General features: G+C 39.0%; 2 protein-coding genes across 2 annotated transcripts in view; one reads left to right on the forward strand and one right to left on the reverse strand.

Annotated features, from left to right (window-relative positions):
- The window catches only part of LOC126472148 (uncharacterized), a 628,043-nt gene extending 621,431 nt beyond the window's left edge, over positions 1 to 6,612 (reverse strand). Inside the window, exon 1 of the mRNA XM_050099915.1 lies at positions 6,389 to 6,612. Within this exon, the coding sequence (XP_049955872.1) occupies positions 6,389 to 6,451 (63 nt within the window). The 5' untranslated portion in view covers positions 6,452 to 6,612. The remainder of the gene's footprint in view (positions 1 to 6,388) is intronic.
- Positions 6,613 to 6,842: 230 nt separating this feature from the next.
- LOC126472194 (ribosome maturation protein SBDS) overlaps positions 6,843 to 20,130 on the forward strand; it is a 56,843-nt gene continuing 43,555 nt past the window's right edge. Inside the window, exons 1-2 of the mRNA XM_050099919.1 lie at positions 6,843 to 7,054; positions 14,042 to 14,262. Coding sequence (XP_049955876.1) covers positions 6,924 to 7,054; positions 14,042 to 14,262 — 352 coding nt within the window. The 5' untranslated portion in view covers positions 6,843 to 6,923. The remainder of the gene's footprint in view (positions 7,055 to 14,041; positions 14,263 to 20,130) is intronic.

Here is a 20,130-nt window from a genome sequence, read left to right on the forward strand (position 1 = left end):
GATGAGGAACCAATTCAAAGCCCAATTAATGCACTGTCGTTGTGGTTCGTGTTGATGGCAGATTATGCTTGGGACCTGAAGATGGCGCTTTTTGGCGTCGAAACTGGTGACATGTTTTGAATAAATGACGTCGGATTACAACACAGCTGTTGGTTTCAGTAATCATTACTCTGGTACGATATAAATTGTTCCTGAAAACCGTACTTTAGCTATATGGAGGCAAAGAAACGCAGGGGCTGTTTTAATATGTATAGGGCGATAAAAGCTAGATCGTTGATGATGCAGGGTACAACTGTTACTCTGAAATAAAGAGGACAGATAGAAAATACAAACTGGAGTACTGAAGCCAACCACTCGCTAGGACTGGTGACCGAAAAAAAGTACTTCCAGTTTCAAAAAAATTCAGCAAGAACAACAATGAAAATTCCTGGAGATTCTAAATTACACAAACTTTCATAACAGAAAGAAATAAAAATGTTTAATAAGGCAACAGTATAGTGATTTCTATCAGATCAGTGAAGTTAAAGAGCTGTCGGTCTTGGCGACCACTTGGACGGGTGACCGTCCGGGTCTGCCGAGCGCTTTTGGCAAGCGGCTTGCACTCAGACCTTGTGCAGCCACTTGAAGAACTACTTGACTGAGAAGTAGCGGCTCCGGGAGGGCGGTGTGCTGACCACACGCACCTCCATATCCGCACTTATTGACGCCTATAGGCTGACCCGAAGATCGGTCGGTACCTCTGGGCTTTCCAAGGCCTGTTTCTGCGTCTACATCCACATCTATACCACTGTGAAGTGTAGCGTTTCTTCCGGTTCCACTCAAGTATGGAGCACGGAAGGAATTATTGTTTGAATGTCTCTGTGCGTTCCGTAATTATTCTACTCTTATCATCAAGATTCCTACGTAAGCGATATGTAGGAGGTTGTAGTATATTCCTGGAGTTGTCATTCAAAGCGGGTTCTTGAAACTTTCCTAGCAGACTTTCTCGGGACAGTTTACGTCTATCTTCAGAAGTCTGCCGGTGCAGTTTATTAAGTGCCTCTGTGACACTCTTCCAAGAATCAAACAAACCTTTGACCTATCGTGCTGCCCTTCTCCGTACACATTCAATATCACCTGTTAGTCCTCTTTGGTACTGGTCCCATACAACTGAATAATAATTTAAAACCTGTAGTCCGAGAAATTTGTACACAATCTTCTGATTGCACTTCCCCAGTATTTTACTAATAAACTGAAATCTACCTCTTGCTTTATCAACAACAGAACGTGCGTGGTCATTCCATTGGACGGAGATTAGTTCACTATAGTGATATTTTATTTCGACATACAAAGATAAGTCATTTATTTGGCGCTCATACATGGAGAAAATACTTATATTAGCTAATTGAAAATTGGTGAGTGAATATAGGAAATAATCATACTCGACTCACCCTTCTCATCTAAAAATACAGAGAGAACGAAATATACATAAACAAATACAAATACAAATATCAAAATAATGCAAAACAATATCGATAAAATTACCTATATCGACGAAGTGTTTTCATCAGTCCAAAAACACCGGGTACATCTGTTTAATGACATCGAGAATTTGTGCTGCAGCTCGTCCCACATTATCTCGGATTGATTGTTTTGAGGAATAATTTGTCCGAGATGCTCTTCAAACTTACTCGTCAGTTTTCAAGTAACTCGCTATTTTAATCTTCTAATCCAAGTCATCACATGCACAACATACTAAGTAGCTGCATTAAAAATATTGTCGACTTCTACGAGGGTTGACTGAAAAGTAATGCCTCCACCTTCCTAACTCTTCAACAGCTGGCAGCATTGGTATGCGGCAGGTACTGGCTTTTTTCCTTAGCCTTTCTCTACAGCTCCAGTTGGCGGGAAGCCTTATCATTCAACGGTTGTGTTGTTACAGTGTACAGTATGGAACTCTGCGCAGACGGTCGGTCAATGCGATTTAAGCAACGTGCTGTCACTGAATTCTTGACAGCAGAAGGTGTCACCCCAAAGGAGATTGTGCTGATGTGAATACTGTGCATCGTTGGGCAAGTAAGTTAAAAGATGTTGAGGCGGGAACATCTGACCTGCGTGACCAACAAAGAGTCCTGTGACAGCAACCACAGAGTTTCACAAGCAAAATGTTGACAGATTGATTCAGGACGATCTTCGTATCACTCAGAGAGAAATTGCAAGCACAATCGGCATTCCACAAGAACACGTGGGTTACATTGTTGCTTTGTTTGGCTATCGGAAGATCTGTGCACGATGGGTACCCCGGATGCTGACTCCTGAAATGAAAGCACACAGACTTAAAATTAGCCAGGAACTTCTCTCGCGTTACGAGAATAAAGGTAAAGCCTTTCTCCATTCAATTGTGACAGGCGACGAAACGTGGGTACACCATGTCAGTCTATGGAATATCGACACAAAGACTCGCCCCAGAAAAAGGAAATTCAAGACGCAGCCCTCAGCTGGAAAAATCATGGCCACAGTGTTCAGAGCATTACATCACAACGCTGAAACAAGGGTCCGAAAGGAAAAGGGAAATGTTTTCCTCCAGCATGACAATGCCAAACCACACACTTCACGTGCCACCTCAGCAGAACTTCGGAGACTGAATCTCACCACAGTACGGCATCCTCCATACAGTCCAGATTTAGCACCGTCTGACTTCCATCTGTTTCCGGTAATGAAAGACGATTTTCGGGGCCATAATTATGCTTCTGATGAAGACATTGAGAGAATTGTGAGACTGTGGATGCTGAAACAGTGTCAACTTCTTCCGTGACGGCTTCAGAAAACTTGTTTATCGTTGGCAGAAATGTATCCAATTGACTAGTGATTATGTGGAAAAGTGAATACTGGTAATTAAAGATCACATTCCAAGGATTATTTTTGCGTTTGATTTATTAAAATATTCCCAACCAAACGCAATTAAAAGGTGTAGGCATTACTTTTCATTCAACCCTAGTATACTAATGAAAGATATTTGCGCATCGTGTGATAATATGGAGACAACTGTCCTGGGCGTTCGTCCGTTCACAAACAGCCATTTCTACCAGCAATTTAGACGATGATGAGCAAGCGTCATTTCGATAGTACTTCCTACGGCTCTCACATTGAGCACTGCTTGGTATTGTGGCGCCGACATTAGTTTCGAAGAAACTGAAGCGTCTATTGGTGCTAGGTTCCAGGTTCTTTCAGTTTTTCTTGTTCTATGCAAAGATTTGTTGTCCTTTCAATTTGCGCTTCCTGGCACATCAATGCAGATTAGTAAGGTGTTTACAAGGTAATGCGACTCGTTCAGACATTGGGCAAACAAATCGCAGTGTGTGCCCGGTAAATGCCTACAAAACACGCTTCGTGACAGGTTATTCATTGAAGCTCTGAAGTGCGACGGTCTCTGTTCCTGAGTTCAAGGCTGTTTTATGTCAGGATTAACGTACTTTTGCAATTACAGTGTGACATCGGTGAGATGAATGATAAGTTTATTGAGTACACTGTGCTACAGTTCGAACTCACTGTATTTGAAACAAGGCCATTCACTATTCGGAGACGGTGGAAAATGTGTCTAAGAAACACAAAATACCGGATATTAATTCATTACTTGGCAAGCGTGACAAAACGCGAGGTAAGATCATATTTAATTTGCGTGTTTCATGTACTTCAGAGAAACACTTCATCGCGCTATTACATTTCAACAAAAGAAAGGGCAGAAGCCGAGTTCAGGTCTTTAGGAGTTCATTCGAGCTCATACTGGGCGATGATGGTGGAGGTAATATACACCCCCCCTCCCCCCCACCCCCCTCTTCCAAAGGAACCTTCACGGCATCCAGCTTAAGTAATATTTTTGTTTTGGGATCAGTTATGTGTACTAGAAAGTGGGTTTAAAACTTAAAGCCTAGGCCGGACGGTAAAAATAAAGTTTGTAAAACAAAATAAAAAAAGGTGTTTCGTTCAGTTAATACGAATAAGCAACACCTAAATAAGAAATATTGGACATGGAACTGAATCTAGCTGCTCCCGAGGGCGAATTTTACTTTATCATTGTGCTACATTGCTCAACAGCCGAAAAAGAGTCTTCGTAACAGTCGTTACACTTTCACTACACTGAATAATTCCACAAAAGCAATACTATTCGTGAAAGAACATAGAAAGGAGTACAATTATTAATGGGCAACGCCGCGGCCCACAAGATATTGAAAATGAAACGGAAGTCAGACTAATAGCTTGCATGTCTTCGTGCATTCCAGCAAAGCACAAGACGCCAAGTTATGCGTAAACGGCTAAAATATCATAGGATATGCGACTCTTCTTCAGAATACGACGTCACATACACGCCCACTACTTTCATTTACATCTGAATGTGTTAAATGTGTGCCTGCAAAAGATTTCAGTGCTCAGAATGTACGTATACTTCGATGAACGAAAATGGGCATGAGTGTGAAAGCAGACAACTTACCTCTAGGTGAACATGAATCACATTCTGATTAGATGTAATGCTGCTCAGTAAAATCAGTTTCCTTCATACAGAATTACGTAGAGTTCAGGATTGGTTCTGGTGCTGTGATAAAACACACACACACACACACACACACACACACACACACACACACAGAGAGAGAGAGAGAGAGAGAGAGAGAGAGAGAACGCCTGCTGAATCATTCAGCACGTTTCCGCAAGCCGTATGTAATCAGTGGTGGATAATACACTGAGGTGAGAGTATAAAAAAAAGGCGTAATACTTGGAGGTGGTCATAAAAATTTTTTGTATCCTACACAATTTGGACTGTTATACAGTGCCTAGGCCTGCAACTGATTGGAAATGTTTCGCCGTCTCTTTTACGCTTTTCTTTCGTGTGTATCAATTCAAAATGCTGCTCTTATACTGTCCTTGTAATCACATATTCCTTGTTTACTCCTGGCCATTCTGTATACACAACATGCATTTCTGCTAAAGTAGCTAGCAAAAGAAATATATCGTCTATACGTTTCCATTTGCTCTGAAAATTATTATTGTTTGTTCCAGTTTTTTTCATTCGGTTTACTTTATAAAACGAAAGTTTATTCCACAACATACTCAAATAGTTTAGATGCTCAGTAACCCCACAACCAATATCATATTAAATATTCTGTTTTCTGCAATTTTTCCTCACAAATCTTCCCTACGTCATTCCCCTCATTTTTATTTATTTGCTTGTATTATTATGTATCTGCATGCATCTTATTTCCTTACATGTTTACAATCCCTTAAGAACTAGGATATGGGCTCGATTCTCTACAAAGTTCATCGTCTCTAAGCTTTCTCTTGGTTCCAAAACGACAATTTCTTATAACAGATTCCTGACATAATACGGAAAAAAGTCTCGACAGTCTGTTTCTTGGTAGCAGAAAGAACATATTCAAGCTAAAGGAGCGAAACCTTAAAGTATCCAACGAAACTGACTATAAAAGCGACTGTCGAGTTCTTCACGAAACTCCCTTTTCGAAACCCAACAAGTGGATTAGTACGCGAACTGCGGCATGTAAACATTAGAACTGGAGGCGTCCACTGTTCGACGCAAAATTGGTTCAGAAGCAAGTAATAGTTCCCGATTAGTAATTACATAGAGAACTTGAAGCAGTGTACATCGTATCATTCTAAGTATACCGTTAAGAAAACAATTGTCAACTGCGCATATAAAACTACAACGAAGTTCTAATAGTTTTTAACACTATGTATGGGTTTCCTACTGAAAGAGTGTACCCACTTTCTGCAAAGTTTTGTTTACCTTTCGAAGGCATGGAATGAATTCCGTGAAAAGAAAGCCGAAGGGTAGCGAATGAGAACTTCACTTATCTCTGTTTTTGTAATGTTCAATAAAATTTATTTCTTTGAAAGCAGAAAGTAAACATACATTAAATGAGGAGCAAATATGTTTGGTGACTTTTAGCACATGATTCATATTTCCAGCCAAATACCAGGGACGGCGCTGAGCGTTAACTAGACTAGGCTATATTTTATGAATCACAAAATAACTTCACGAAATGTAAAATGATAAATTTTTCGTTTCTATAAATTTCTGCTGTTTTTCAGTACTCTTTCGTTGGTACTCATATTCTTGGCAAATATATCCACAAATAACCAAATAATGGGATGAAAATTCATTGCTATGTTCCATTACTGAATCACCTAAAATATGCTACCTATAACAGGTCATATAGTAATTAATATTATCTAGAAAATAAATGCTTCCATACGTTTTGAAGAAGCTCTACCAATTTGTTATGTATACATTACTATCATGAGGCAGATGGTGACGAAGTTGATAAACTTGCGCCATATCAATTATTATTCGTTGAGGACACAGCCTACATACAAGAAAATTTTAAATTAAACTTACCGAAGTGGGTGTTGAGCTACAACTGTTGGCGCTTGGAGACCTCTGCACAGTAACAAGAGCCATAACACTTTTACTCACAACACACGCCAATTTTAATGTCTGTTTCACTTTCCTCTTAGGTTGTAACGCACGTTTTCCACTTCAGCCACACATATTTTCAGATAAATTTCAAACACACACAACACCCGTGAAGCCATTTTCATTTTCTTGTACAAAATCGACGGGCGACAGATGTCTTTGCGCATGTATGTTGTTTCTATGGGAATTTTGTGTGTCTGTCAGGTTGTTTCCAAAGTCGATGTGTTGTACATAGTTATGTGAAAGTTGACAATGAAATTGGTACAGTAACTTAAGGGGTGTAAAAACTTAGCTACAGTAAGGAAAGTTACTGAACATTACTTTTTTCGAACGTATAACGAAATTTCTCATATACTCAGCGAAAACAAAAGACATCCGACGATGTCGACAGGTGACTAGTGTGTTCAGGCGTGTGTTTTGTTGATAGTGTGTCAGACGGTGTAAAACGTTGTTCGCTATGTCGAAGATATTTACTCCAACGAACCAGATTCGTCTTACAAATGTGGCGGTAGTACGCATGAAAAAAGGAGGGAAACGATTTGAAATTGCATGCTACAGAAATAAGGTTGTGTCTTGGAGGGACAATATGTGAGTAAGCTGATATTTTAAGGTTATGATTGGTGTTCAACAAAGAGGCATACTTGTAAGAAGAAATGTACCGATATCTATACTGTACACTTAAATATTTCTCCGTATCCCAGGGAGGTGTTTCTAGTTTTTATATGCATATATATTAAATGATTATCAAATCCGGAATACATTTTCATTGCACAACATTGCGTATGTGGTGTACAAGCGCATGCTTTATATTCAGTCAGTTCTTTCAGTGTGAAGCGTTATCGTCTTTATAGCTGAAAAATAAATACGTTTAAAAACAAGTTAAACCACATGAGATGCTAGACTGCTCAATAGAACTTACTATCACCTGACTGCGGTATTTTGTTGTAATAAAATCATCTAAGTTGTCTGAATCCAAGCAGTTTTTATTTTGGATTTGCCATTTATATATTGTGTTTCTTCCTGTTGCTCAGAATGTCATCATGTTGTTGCAACTTGATTTTATTCCACTTCGCTTTTGCACTAAAACATGGAGCACAAAGTAGTTGACACTTTATACTTTTGTTTATCTTTAGGCATTTTGTTTTTGTTCACTGAAACATAACACTTGGATTTTGTGTTTGCCAATAATTTGAGTAAATAGGCTGCATTATGCATCTCTCGTACCCCTTGATGGCTTGGAAGATCCTTACACCATCAAAGAAAATACTACTATTAAAATCAACATGCAATCTTGTTCTGTAAACAAGAAACCACAGTTTCATATGAATAAATGGTTTTATGTAACTTAATAGTTGATCAGGTTGTGAAAACATGCTATTTGCTATTTTAAGTGAAAATATATTGTGTATGTCCTTATTGCATCAAAAAGTTTCTAAACTGAAATAGATGGATCATCGTATACAGGCTATGTTGGATACAAGGAAGATGTACTACCAGCAAATGTTGAAGACAAGACAGTTTGAAATCACTGTTTCCTTATTAAACAGAGGCAGCTTGGAGGCCCCAGTCGAAATGCCTGAAATATCCAACCTCCCCCCCCCCCCCCCCAAAAAAAAAGACTCCTCCCAGACCAACACTAATTCTAACAGTTTTATGTTGAAAGTATTGTCAGATACCAGTCTTGGTTTCCCAAACATTGGAATAAAGTTATCTAAGTATTACCTCGGCCTTTCTTATGGGTGTAGGCAAGAAGAAAGAGGAGAGGATAATGTCAATAAAAACTTGAGTCACATGATTTTTTAAATTATTATTAATACAAATGTGGTGAATGTTTTGTTATAGGCAGCTGCCAAGTTGAAACTATGATTTTTCCCAAAAGTAATGCAGGGATGTAAATGTAAGGGTGTCTGCAGTAAGGGGAAAAGCTGTGTTAAATAAGTCAAGATGTTATACAAGCTTTCATAAAAAATGAATATGCTTCTAAAACCTGGGTAATAAGAGTTCAAAATAAGGAAAGGAAAAAGTCATCAAAAGGCTGTACTCCAGACTCTTAAGCTGTATGATGTGACCTACACTTTGGCAGGCACAATATCAAAACTATGCAACAGACAAAACTTAAATTGAATTACGATAATGCAAAAGCTCAAGATGAAATAAATAAATCATTGGGAATACAGAGGGTGCTAAGTGGAGAACAGAACTAGGATTTTGATCTTTCGCTCTTTTTCAGAGCAGGATGTTTGTAAATACGTCACATACACATAAATTTCTAATGTTACAGAACACTGATGATATTATATGGTGTAATAGACAAGGGGTCGAGAGGACTGTTCGATAAGAGTTGACTCTTTGGCCAGAGACGTAATGTTAATGGCTGCTGTCACGTCACCTCTCGGTCCATAAACTCACCATTTTGTTGTTAATTGGCTAAAACAATGAATGTGAATGCAAATTTAAAAAGAGAGAGAGAGAAACTGGTTGTGGTGAAACTTTGCTCTGAAGCTTAGCCTGAGGTATAGGTTAGATTGGAAGGTAACAGTTTGGTTGTGACTTGGCAAAGGCTCAGTTGTTGTAACAGACTGATCTGTAGCTTAACCCATTTTGAAAAATCAATAATATCTAGTTGTAGTTGCCATATTGTTTATGGTGTTTGTCGCATATTTTCTGTGTCATTGGTCAAAGCCAACATCTCATATCAAACATTTGACTGCATCCGATCTAGGGGAGTAATAAGACGGTAATGTGGGGGGGAGTTGAAGGTGACAGAATGTTACACAGAATGGAGATAGGGATGGGACCAAGGAAGAGATAGGAGTGGAGGGACAGAAGAAAGTTAAAAGAATAGCTGTATCACCCAGTGGAAAGTGTGATGGTGGCGGTGGTGGTGCAAATCGAGAGATAGAGAAATGGACCAAAGAAGTAATTTTCATACCTGAGGAAGGACGAGAGAGCTGCCTTATGTTCGATGATATATTGTGGATGCGCAGTGTACACCTTGACACATTGATGGAGCTTAGTGGCTTCGAAATAGAGCAGTAAATTCAGCTGTTTGGAATAATAGTAAGATGAGCAATGAAAAGTCCTAATAAATAGCACAAAAGCTGCAGAAATTAGGAAGTTTTAAATCCAGTGGGGAGTAAGAATGGAAGAGAATCCACATGATTTACCAAATTGCTCTGTGAACTCAAATTAAATGATTCAAGGAGTAAAGGTAATAATTCATCAAACACTAAAGCTTCGGAACACTAATTCCAGCAGAATGAGATTTTCACTCTGCAGTGGAGTGTGCGCTGATATGAAACTTCCTGGCAGATGAAAACAGTGTGCCGTACCGAGACTCGAACTTGGGACCTTTGCCTTTCGCGGGCAAGTGCTCTACCAAGTGAGCTACCCAAGCATGACTCACGGCCCTGTCCTCACAGCTTTACTTCTGCCAGTACCTCATCCCCTACCTTCCAAACTTTACAGAAGCTCTCCTGCGAACCATGCAGGACTAGCACTTCTGAAAGAAAGGGTATTGCGGAGACATGGCTTAGCCACAGCCTAGGGGATGTTTCCAGATTGAGATTTTCACTCTGCAGCAGAGTGTGCACTGATATGAAACTTCCTGGCAGATTAAAGCAGTGTGCTGGACCAAGACTCGAACTCGGGACCTTCGCCTTTCGTGGGCAAGTGCTCTACTAATATCCTTTCTTTCAAGAGTACTAGTCCTGCATGATTCGCAGGAAAGCTTCTGTTAAGTTTGGAAGATAGGAGGCGCGGTACTGGCGGAAGTAAAGCTGTGAGGACGGGGCGTGACTTGTGCTTGGGTAGCTCACTTGGTAGAGCACTTGCCCGCGAAAGGCAAAGGTCCGGAGTTCGAGTCTTGGTCTGGCACACTGCTTTAATCTGCCAGGAAGTTTCACTAGTTCCTGCACTCTATAACATAACAAGAAGCTTGGAAACGTATTAGCCTCTTTCCACATTACATTTAGAACACAGATACACATATGAAGAATTTTACACCATGGAACTGTCACACACCCAGAAGAATTGTGTTGGAAAAAAAATGCTATGTAGTTATGAAAAAACTAAACATGATATGTGTGATAGAGGCTGCCTAGCCCCCCTAATCTGTGCTGCGCTTTTACAACTAAATAGAAAGATAGAAATTATGTAGACCCACTTCGTTTAATGAAAATTCACAAACCACAGACCATTTATGTATTGAAACGAAATGCAAGTTCCAATGGTCACTTCAAATGAAATATTGTATGGCATAAATATTTTTTGTACTTTCGTGTTTAATAATTGTCATATATATATGATGTACATCTACATCTATACTCCACAAGCCACCATACACCGTGTGACAGGAGATACTTTCCATACCTGTGTCACTTCCCCCTTTTGTTGTTTCAGTCACATGTAGTCTTGGGAAAAAACATTGTTGGCAAGCCTATGAGTGGACTCAAATCTCTCCAATATTGTATTCATGGTGTTTTCACAAGGAGGGAGAAGGAAAGTCATTACAGATGGAGCACAAGCTGGGATTGTGCCAAGGAGAGAGAAGGAAATCGGCCATGCCGTTTCAAAGGAACCATCCCAGCATTTGCCTGGAGTGATGTAGGAAAATCATGGAAAACCTAAATCTGGGTCACCAGATGTGGGTTTGATCTATCGTCCTCTCAGATGCGAGTCCAGTGTGCTAACCACTGCACCTTCTTGCTCACTGTCTTTTCACGAAATACATGTAAGAGGGAAAGTATATTGGTTGTGTCTTGTAGAAATGCATGCCTCGAAAGTTTAACAGTGGGCCATATTGTGGTGCAGGTTGCCTCTCTTGCAGTGTCTGCCATTTAGTTGACTGTGCATCTCTATGACACTTTTGTACTTACTAAATGAACTTGTAACCAAACATACGGTGAAAATTTACAATCCTTTGAAGCGCGTGCTAAGTTACTTTTACATTGGATGACTTCTCTCAACTCAGAAGACCGTGTAGTATTCTGTTAGCTAGAAACTCGTCAACCCATAACACATTTAGTCTGATGTTCCATACAGTTGTATTTTGTTCATTAGGTGGCAGTATGGAACTGTATTAAACACATCCAGAAGGTGAGGAATGCAGCATCTGCCTCGGTGCAGGTATCTAATGCTTTTTGGGCCTTGTGGACAAATAGGGGGAGCTGGATTTTACAAAGTCGTTTTCAGAACACTTGTTGATTCCTACAGAGGAGACTTTTGTCTTCAGAAATATCATAATTTGCTAGCATAAAACATGTTCCAGTATTCTATGGTAGACTGATGTCAGAGATATAGACCTATATTTTGTGTGTCTGTTTGATGACTTTTCTTGAAAATGGGAAGACTTTTTCTTTCTTCCAAACATTGAGAATGCTTTGCTGCTCTGGAGACCTACAGTACACTGCTGCTAGATGAGAGGCAAGATCTTTCATGTACTGTTAAATGATTTCAGTTGCTTTTCTATCTGCTGATCACTTGTTTTGATATTTATCATTTTGCGTTCATGTGACACCTTTAAAGAGGGACTACTGTGTGATCTTCCTCTGTGAAACAGTTTTGGAAAAAGACATTTAGTATGTACAACACTCTTGAACTTTGTCCATTGATTTTCAACGTTGTCAATGCTGGAGATGAAATTTTTTTGTTGTCAAGCCAGATAATTTGAAATCTCTTTCTTTTTTCTCTTGCCAAACAAAAAGATCTTCCTACCTTTCATTGTATTTCTGTTCACAGCCATATTCAGTAATGCTGTAATGGCCTTATGGTCACTGATTCCCTGTCCTATGCCAACTGAGTCAAAAAGTTCAGGTCTGTTTGTCAACAGCAGGTCTAGGATTTGATCTACACTAGTCAAGTGCTCTGATTATCTGCATTTTTGGATAAGGCATTTGGAACAACTTCACAAGATTCACTGTCCCTACTGCCTGCTTGAAAAACTTGAGTCTCCTAGTCTATAGCTGGAAAACTGAAATCTCCACCCAAAACTATAACATTACCCAGAAATTTGTGTGAAATATTCTCCCAAGTTTTCCCTCAAATGTTCTGCCACTACTGCTGCTCAGGCAGTAAGTCCACAAAAGCATCTGATGACCATATTCGATCCACCTTTAAAACGTATCTACACTCGTATTATTTTGCATTTTGAATCTCTATTAATCTTACTAGATATTGTTGTAGGTTTTATTGCAACATGTTTCCGCCATCAGTGTTCATTCAATCTTTTCGATATCCATTGCTATCAGAGTTTAGAATTTCTCTGCTATTCACATTGGTTTCTTGAAAATCGTTCTGGGACCCTTCCATAGATGCCCCTGCAGTTAACTAAAACAATATTAACATTTTGCTTCTTCGATCTGCTGTGATGAATGCTATGCTGTCTGAACTCAGGACACATCTTATTGGGCCTTTGGAGCAGTTTCTCTACCCTAAAAAGCCCACAAGTGTACGCTACATGTAACTCTGCTGTCCAGGTAGTCTAGTGCACACCTGATCTGTTTCTCCATCTGATAGCGGACATTGAGAAATCTACATCCAAGATTTGCAAATAAACATCCAATTCTCTGATTTAAGCACTCCACACAAGACCATGATTGGTTCTGGGAACAACACTATAAAATGATCTCTGCTTCCCTGCAATGAATGAGGCTAGCAGCCTCCACGAAATCAGTTAGCCATCTATAGAAACAAAATGTGGCTTCTGACCCTGGGCGACATGTGCCATTCATGCTGAAATGAGCCGTCATTTGCGCTGCGTTCACCCATTGCACTCAGTTGCTGTTGGCAGAGCATTGTTCACATGTATGGCAAGGCACCCAGCAAGCAAGCTGAGTAGACATTGGCCTTCTTTCTCAACCCGTATGCTATTTGCCTGAGGGGCTAAATCACCTGTCTAATATTGGAGCTCCCAATAAGAAGCAATCCTATCCTCTGTGCTTTTGCAGACTGCTAAGAAAGATTGGCCACAGACCTAACAGGCAAGGCATCATGTGCTGATTCAGACGTGTTTTGAGTGGTGGGCAACACCACAAACTGTTCTTGAGACGTAAGAGGACAGCCATGCAATTGGTAGCCACTTTCGCCTTCTGTCCAGAGATTCGTGACCACAGCATAGTTTGCCAAGCACCATCAGGTAATGTCAACGGGATGGAACATGCAAATCGGATCGATTGGACGAAACATGCAAATCGGAACGTGCAATGGCATCAGGGATCCCAGGTGGTGCTATAGACTCCAGAGATGCCAAAATATTCGTCTTAGGTGCACCAACACCTCCACAGCCCAGGGCAACAGTCTGAAGCATGTTGAGTATGGCCAATGCAGCTTCCAACTCTTTATGAACAAATTTTTACTTAGGTCACAAGTAATGTAACACTAACTTGAGAAGTTGCTGGATGCAATCAAAGTTCAACTCATGCACTAAAATTTATGCAGAACTTAGAGTAATTTAGCAAACACTAATCTACACAGTAAAACAAGTGGATACAATCCAATTCTTCATAGAAGTACATCAGAAACAGAATCTAAACTAATTTATTGTGTATTAAACAAATGTTGTCTCTTTCCTTACAGAGAAAAGGACATAGATGAAGTATTGCAAACCCACACTGTATTTACAAATGTTTCAAAGGGACAAGTTGCCAAAAAAGATGATTTGATAAAAGCATTTGGGAAAGATGATCAGACAGAAATTTGCAAAGAAATTTTGGCCAAAGGTGAACTCCAAGTTTCAGACAAAGAAAGGCATTCTCAACTTGAATCTCTCTTCAAAGACATAGCAACAACAGTAGCAGGTAAACAGTTTCCATATTATTAATCAAACCCAAGTTTCCTTCCTATCAGTAAGGTTCAGTTATTGGAGATATCATCACAGTCTGTAAGCAAGAAATCCAAAAGAACATGGTGTGTCATGGCTGGAAAATGGGTTGTATATCAAAGTAGTTTAAATGTTCATACTCCATTATGGTTATTGTATTGTTTTTGAAGATTTTGCCTCCCAGGTGCTGAATCATTTCGTCTTGTATTTTTACATAATTTTTAAATAATTAATTTTGGAAAAACAGTTCTTAACAATTGTTTCGTGTACAAAACCAGTAATACATTTGCTTTTCAAATCAGAAGTTTTTTAATCTAATGTGACAAAGCATATGAGATCAGGCAAGGATCTTAATAGACATAGACTACATTGATAAAATAAAGACTGAAGAGAGGAAACTGGCAGTAAAACTGAATGAATGTAGTAGCAGTAGAAACAAATGAAATAAGTAGCAAACAGTGCAGGAGAATGGGAAATAGCTGTTGCAAAATATGGAAGAAATGAAAAGGTAAATAATTTTTCACCAAGGAAAGAGATGAAAACAGATGAGGGCAAAATGAACAGAGTGTAGGCAGTGAGGGAGGGGGTTAACACACTTAGATACCGTTTAAGTGGTGGAAGTGCGCATATGCAAAAAAAAGAAAGTGGGAGAGAGGGAGGGTAGATCCTCTTCTTGACATGAACATTTATAAATATAGTACTAGAAGAATTGGCTTACTCTGTTTATCACTCAGCCTTAGCGTGCCACAGAAAGCAGTGAAGTATACAGATATTTGACCATTTACTCAGTTACGTCAATAAACCAGCCCACCACCTCACTCGTCACATAGTGTTAGTTACAGATTAACACATGGAAAAAGAGAACTTAAAAATGTAAAAGTCAGTCTTATAAATTGTCAGTATGTTGCATTATTTTTCACTGAGAAATTGTATTATAATTGAAAAGTGAATTGTTCCACATCATAGAAGGAGAATGGGATTGTAATCCATGGAAGGTGCAAGTAGACGAAGAGTTTCTCTTCTGGGGCAGCCACAACTGTAGAAGACCATTTAGAAAAATAAAGAAACTGAAGGACGGTTGCGTAATCCACAGTCTTTTATTGTGTACACAACTGCTTTTGTAACACTTAAAAGTTCCATGATTTAGTGTAAAAAAAAAAAAAAAAATCACTTAATCATCTGTCATACTCACTCCATGCTGTCATGGAACCAAGGGTTCCATGGCAAAAGAGTAAAAGGGACGAAAGTTCCATAACAATCATTCCTCCATGCTACGCGACCAGGAGCATAAATAGGAAAGTGATTTTATTTCCAAGACCAGTTTTATGTGTTCTGAACCAGTTCCATCCACAAGAAAAAATGTGGATTAAACAACTGCCTTGTGGTTTCTTCATTTTTCAAAATGAAGATGCAAATAACAAGGTGCAAGTGCTATGAGAAATAATCCAAATTGCCTATGTGTTGAAAGAGGCATCAAGAAACGGCCATTGTGCTGAGGAGGAGGAATAGTGATAAGAAGTGTGTTATTGACATAAACACACTTGTTCATTAGTCAGTAGCAGAGTCTGAGATAGATGTCATTATGCTAACATTAAAGCTTGAATCGTGGTTATCACCAGATATGAGGTTATTTCGTCATTGTTTCTAGCAGTAGTGAAACAGTTCTTACCAATCAAATTACTGCTATAGGAAATTGTAGTAAGATGCATAGAATAGATTTTGCGGTAGGCCAAAGAATGTGATCCTTCGCATAAGAATTTATATTGTTGGGTGGGATTAGGCGAAGAATGACCACAATATGAAATTTTAAAGGGTATGGGAAGCCATCTCAGGAGGTTTAATGACAATAGTTCTCAAGGTGGGTCTCATTTCAGAGCACTAATTAAAAAAAAAAAAGTCATTGTGCTAGTTGGTTGGTATATAGTGAGCCAGGACAGTATTGTTATGCACAATACTTGTTTGCTTTTTTAGATCATGCAGTATTTTTAATGGTAGGTGAAATAGTACAGAAGGTCTCTCCTTGGGTTAATAAAGCAAAGCAAAACATTCATCAATCAGAAGGTTGATTTCAACAAAACAGTGCTCTATTAGGATTTATGATATTGAATATGGCATGTCCTTGTTTCTGATGTGAGAACAGGGTCACCCAACCAGTTACGACTGACTAAAGCTTAACATGCAATCCAAACCAGGAGGCATCTTGATTTTTCGTGAACTGTTGCTGGAGTTATGTTTTGTTAAGTATTATAAATATTCTAAGATGAATGGAGACTAAAACCTTCAACATTTTGAACCTATACGTTGAAATTTTAACTGTGTAGCCACCAAGCTACTCTTTCATTAGCAATGGAGATAAAGGTGTTATGAGCAATTCTATTTATATAGAAGGTCAGCATATACACATTGCTTTTACCACAGATGCTAAGATGGTGAGGTTGGAAGGTTTCATGTGGAAATGATGGGAAACTGTCATTTAGAGCTGACTATCAGTGAGCCAGAAGGCATCTTTGTGAATAGTTCCATCAATAGAATTACCACCCTGAACTCACATTTGGGAGGTTCAAACCTGCATCCGGCCACCCTGATTTAGGTTTTCTGTGATTTTCCTAAATCGCTTGAAGCAAATGCAGGGATGTTTTCTTCGAAATGGCACGACCAACTTCCTTTGCTAATCTTATGGGACCCTTGATCTCGTCATTTGTCGCCTCCCTCAAATCAATCAACCAACCAACCATCAATAGAAAAGCAGATACATCTTATCTATTTGGTAAAAAACTAATATGTTTTATGCTGATATCAGTGTAGCAGAGGAAGCCAAGAAATAAACATACAGTGCAAAGAAGAGTTCAGTTGTCTCCTGCCATATTCATAGCACTCTTAAATACACCCAACAGCAGCTTCAGTGAAGTATTTCCAAACACTCCATATCACCATGGACTGGAACAACTTGACCACACTCTCTGACTGAGGATTGCGTGCCTTTCTTGAGGCCCTCCCCGATATCAGCCCTGCCTCTGCCAAACTGTTGATTTGCTGCCCATCTTACCCATGAAACACCTTTGTCTCTCTCTTTATGCTTCTCCTATGTCCAGAACCCTGGCTCGTGGGCCATGACAATGATAAGGAAGACCAGTCCTGTCCCATGTACCAATTTGAAACCTTGTATTCCTGTCAACCTTGTATCCCTATCATGTAATGTTGATATCCCACCTCATTAGTGACATGCTCATGTGAGAAAACAGCCATTCTTATACCAACTTCTGCAGAGTACTTTATTTCTGCATGATAAATAACTGTCTGCCCGAAATATGGCCATCACCAAATTGTGGCAAAAAGCAATGTTTTGGGACTGTTAAGGACTGACATAGTTTTGTGAATACTGTTAACATTTGACACTTTTAATTGTCTCGGTTCTGTTCCAATCTAAGGAGCCTATCTTTCCTGTTCCATTCCATGTGAATACGAGGGCAGGAACTCCATCAAAGCTAAATGTGTTACTTTGTGCAAGACATGACTGATGAAGGCTTTTTGATTCTCAAATTAAAATTTACTGCGTTCAAACAACTCATAAGAATCAAGAGCAACGATTTCAAAAGGGGAAATGTAATGTGGGGTAGTGGGAAGCAGAAAAATAATAGAAAGCCAACTGGAAGAAAAAATGCCTAATCCAGGAGAACAGTTGTAGATGGCTGTGTAACTAATTATGGAATTGAATAGCAACTCTTAGTGCACATACAAGAATAAGGAGAATATTTTTTTGCTCCATGATTGAAAATTTGTGTTTCTTATATTTTTGACATAGTCCCATTTTTGTTCACGGCACATTTATCATTGTTTTACTAAGGATATGATGTGACATTACTGTATTAAAGTTGGCCTAGATGATTGAAACATGTCTGACAAGAAAACTTTTGAAACCTGTATAAACAAAAATATACTGCATCCCATGATGAGCACCAGCATGCCAAAATCAAACTTTAATTGGTATCAATTCCACCTGGTTGCCAGGCTAACAAATTTTCTCTCTGTGCATGTATTTACACATGGCCCCAGTGTATTGTAAAGAGAACCCTGTTGTTTCAGATGTAACTAACTATTTTCTTTGAAAAATACTGGTGTATCCATGCAAGCTTAGCAGCAGAACATTAAAGCAGCTATTTGATGAAATTGAGTAAGCAGTAGCCTTTTTTCAGAGTAGCAGTTTTCTTGCTAACTTATTAAGTTATATGTAGCTGGTACGAACAAAAATAATATTAAGATGACAATGATACAATTGAAGTTGATAAGTATCTGCAGCTTCATTCTAACCATTATTAGTTTGGCAACATGGTTTAATATGCTCACCAGCTGCTAGATGACATGGTTTCCCTCACTTGTGCCAGGTTTCAGCATTCTCAAACAAGTTCACTTTTTGCTCTTATGCACCTTTTGTATTATCTGTGTGAAGAACTCAGTGAAGAGCACAGGCATAATCATGTGATAACCTGTCATGCTAAACCATCATGCTAACAGAGGCAAAATGTTTTTTAAATAAATTGTCACTGGAGATGAAGCACTGGTTCATCAATTTCCACCAGGGACCAACATTATGAGAGAACACATTTGAAATAAATCATTACTGGAGATGAAGCACTGGCTCACAAGTTTGAACCAGCGACCAAAATTATGGAGAGCATGGACTGGAGACACCACGCAAAAAGAAATTCAGGAGTCAGCCCTTTGCAAGAAAAGTTATGCTGACAGTTTTTTTGGAATGCATGAGGGCCAATTTTGGAACACTAACTGGAAAAGTGGTACATAGTAAACATTACAGTGATAAGTCTTTGCGATGAGTTATAACCCAAAATTTGGAACAAATGTCAATGTACATTAGCTTATTTGTTTGAGTTGTAAATATTTGTCATGTATTGTTGTTTTTCTGACATGTTCTATACATCTTGGAGGACCTCCTCACTACGGGTCAATTGGAATTAAAGTAAATCTGATCTGATATAATCTAATCTTTGAAATGGCATTCTTCGTTTGCATGATTACGCACATCCACATATTTCTGCTCACATTGCTGAAACTCTTCAGAATAAACATTTTGAGGTGTCTGAGTATCCTTCATATGCTCTTGATCTTGGCCCATCAGATTTGCATTTGTTTGGTCTATGTAAAGATAGTTTAAGAGGTCATGGAAATATGGAGGAAGTGGTGTGTATGTGACTTTTTACTCAGTTGAAAATTTTTTTTCCTTAAGGTATTGAGAAGATTGTACTATGACGGACCAAGTGAATTGAAAAGCAGGATCACTACATCAAAAAAATAATAATGTAAATTTTTAACTGTTCTTGTAACAAATGAGGTTGTATAGATATACTTTGACTTAATCTTGTAGTTTTTCTTTGTGTATCCATCTTCAGACAGATCATGGATGCTGGCAGCTACTGGGGGAGGGGGGGGGGGAAGAGAGAGTGAGAGAGAGAGAGAGAGAGAGAGAGAGAGAGAGAGAGAGAACAAGAAGAAGTAGTTCTATTTAATGATCCTGATTTATTGGGTGTTGTCAAAAGTGCCCTTTCTGTTGGTCAGCTCTACATGGTAGTTTCCCATCATTTCACCTCACAATCTATAAAAAGCAGTGCATCTCTGAAGGATTCTAAAGGAGGTGCTTTGTAGCACTGAAATCGACCACTAACAAAACAAGAACTTTAGATACAGCAAAGGATTTATTCATAATCCTAGTTTATCGTTAATGCAGTGTACAGCTTAAGATTTGCATACCTTTTCTTGTTCTGGATTTCCAAAAGTTTCCTTTTTTGGTGACAGTTACAGGACATGATGCATAAACAAATGAAGAAATGGA

The sequence above is a fragment of the Schistocerca serialis genome, chromosome 1 (genome assembly GCF_023864345.2).
Source record: "Schistocerca serialis cubense isolate TAMUIC-IGC-003099 chromosome 1, iqSchSeri2.2, whole genome shotgun sequence".
Lineage (NCBI taxonomy): Eukaryota > Metazoa > Arthropoda > Insecta > Orthoptera > Acrididae > Schistocerca > Schistocerca serialis.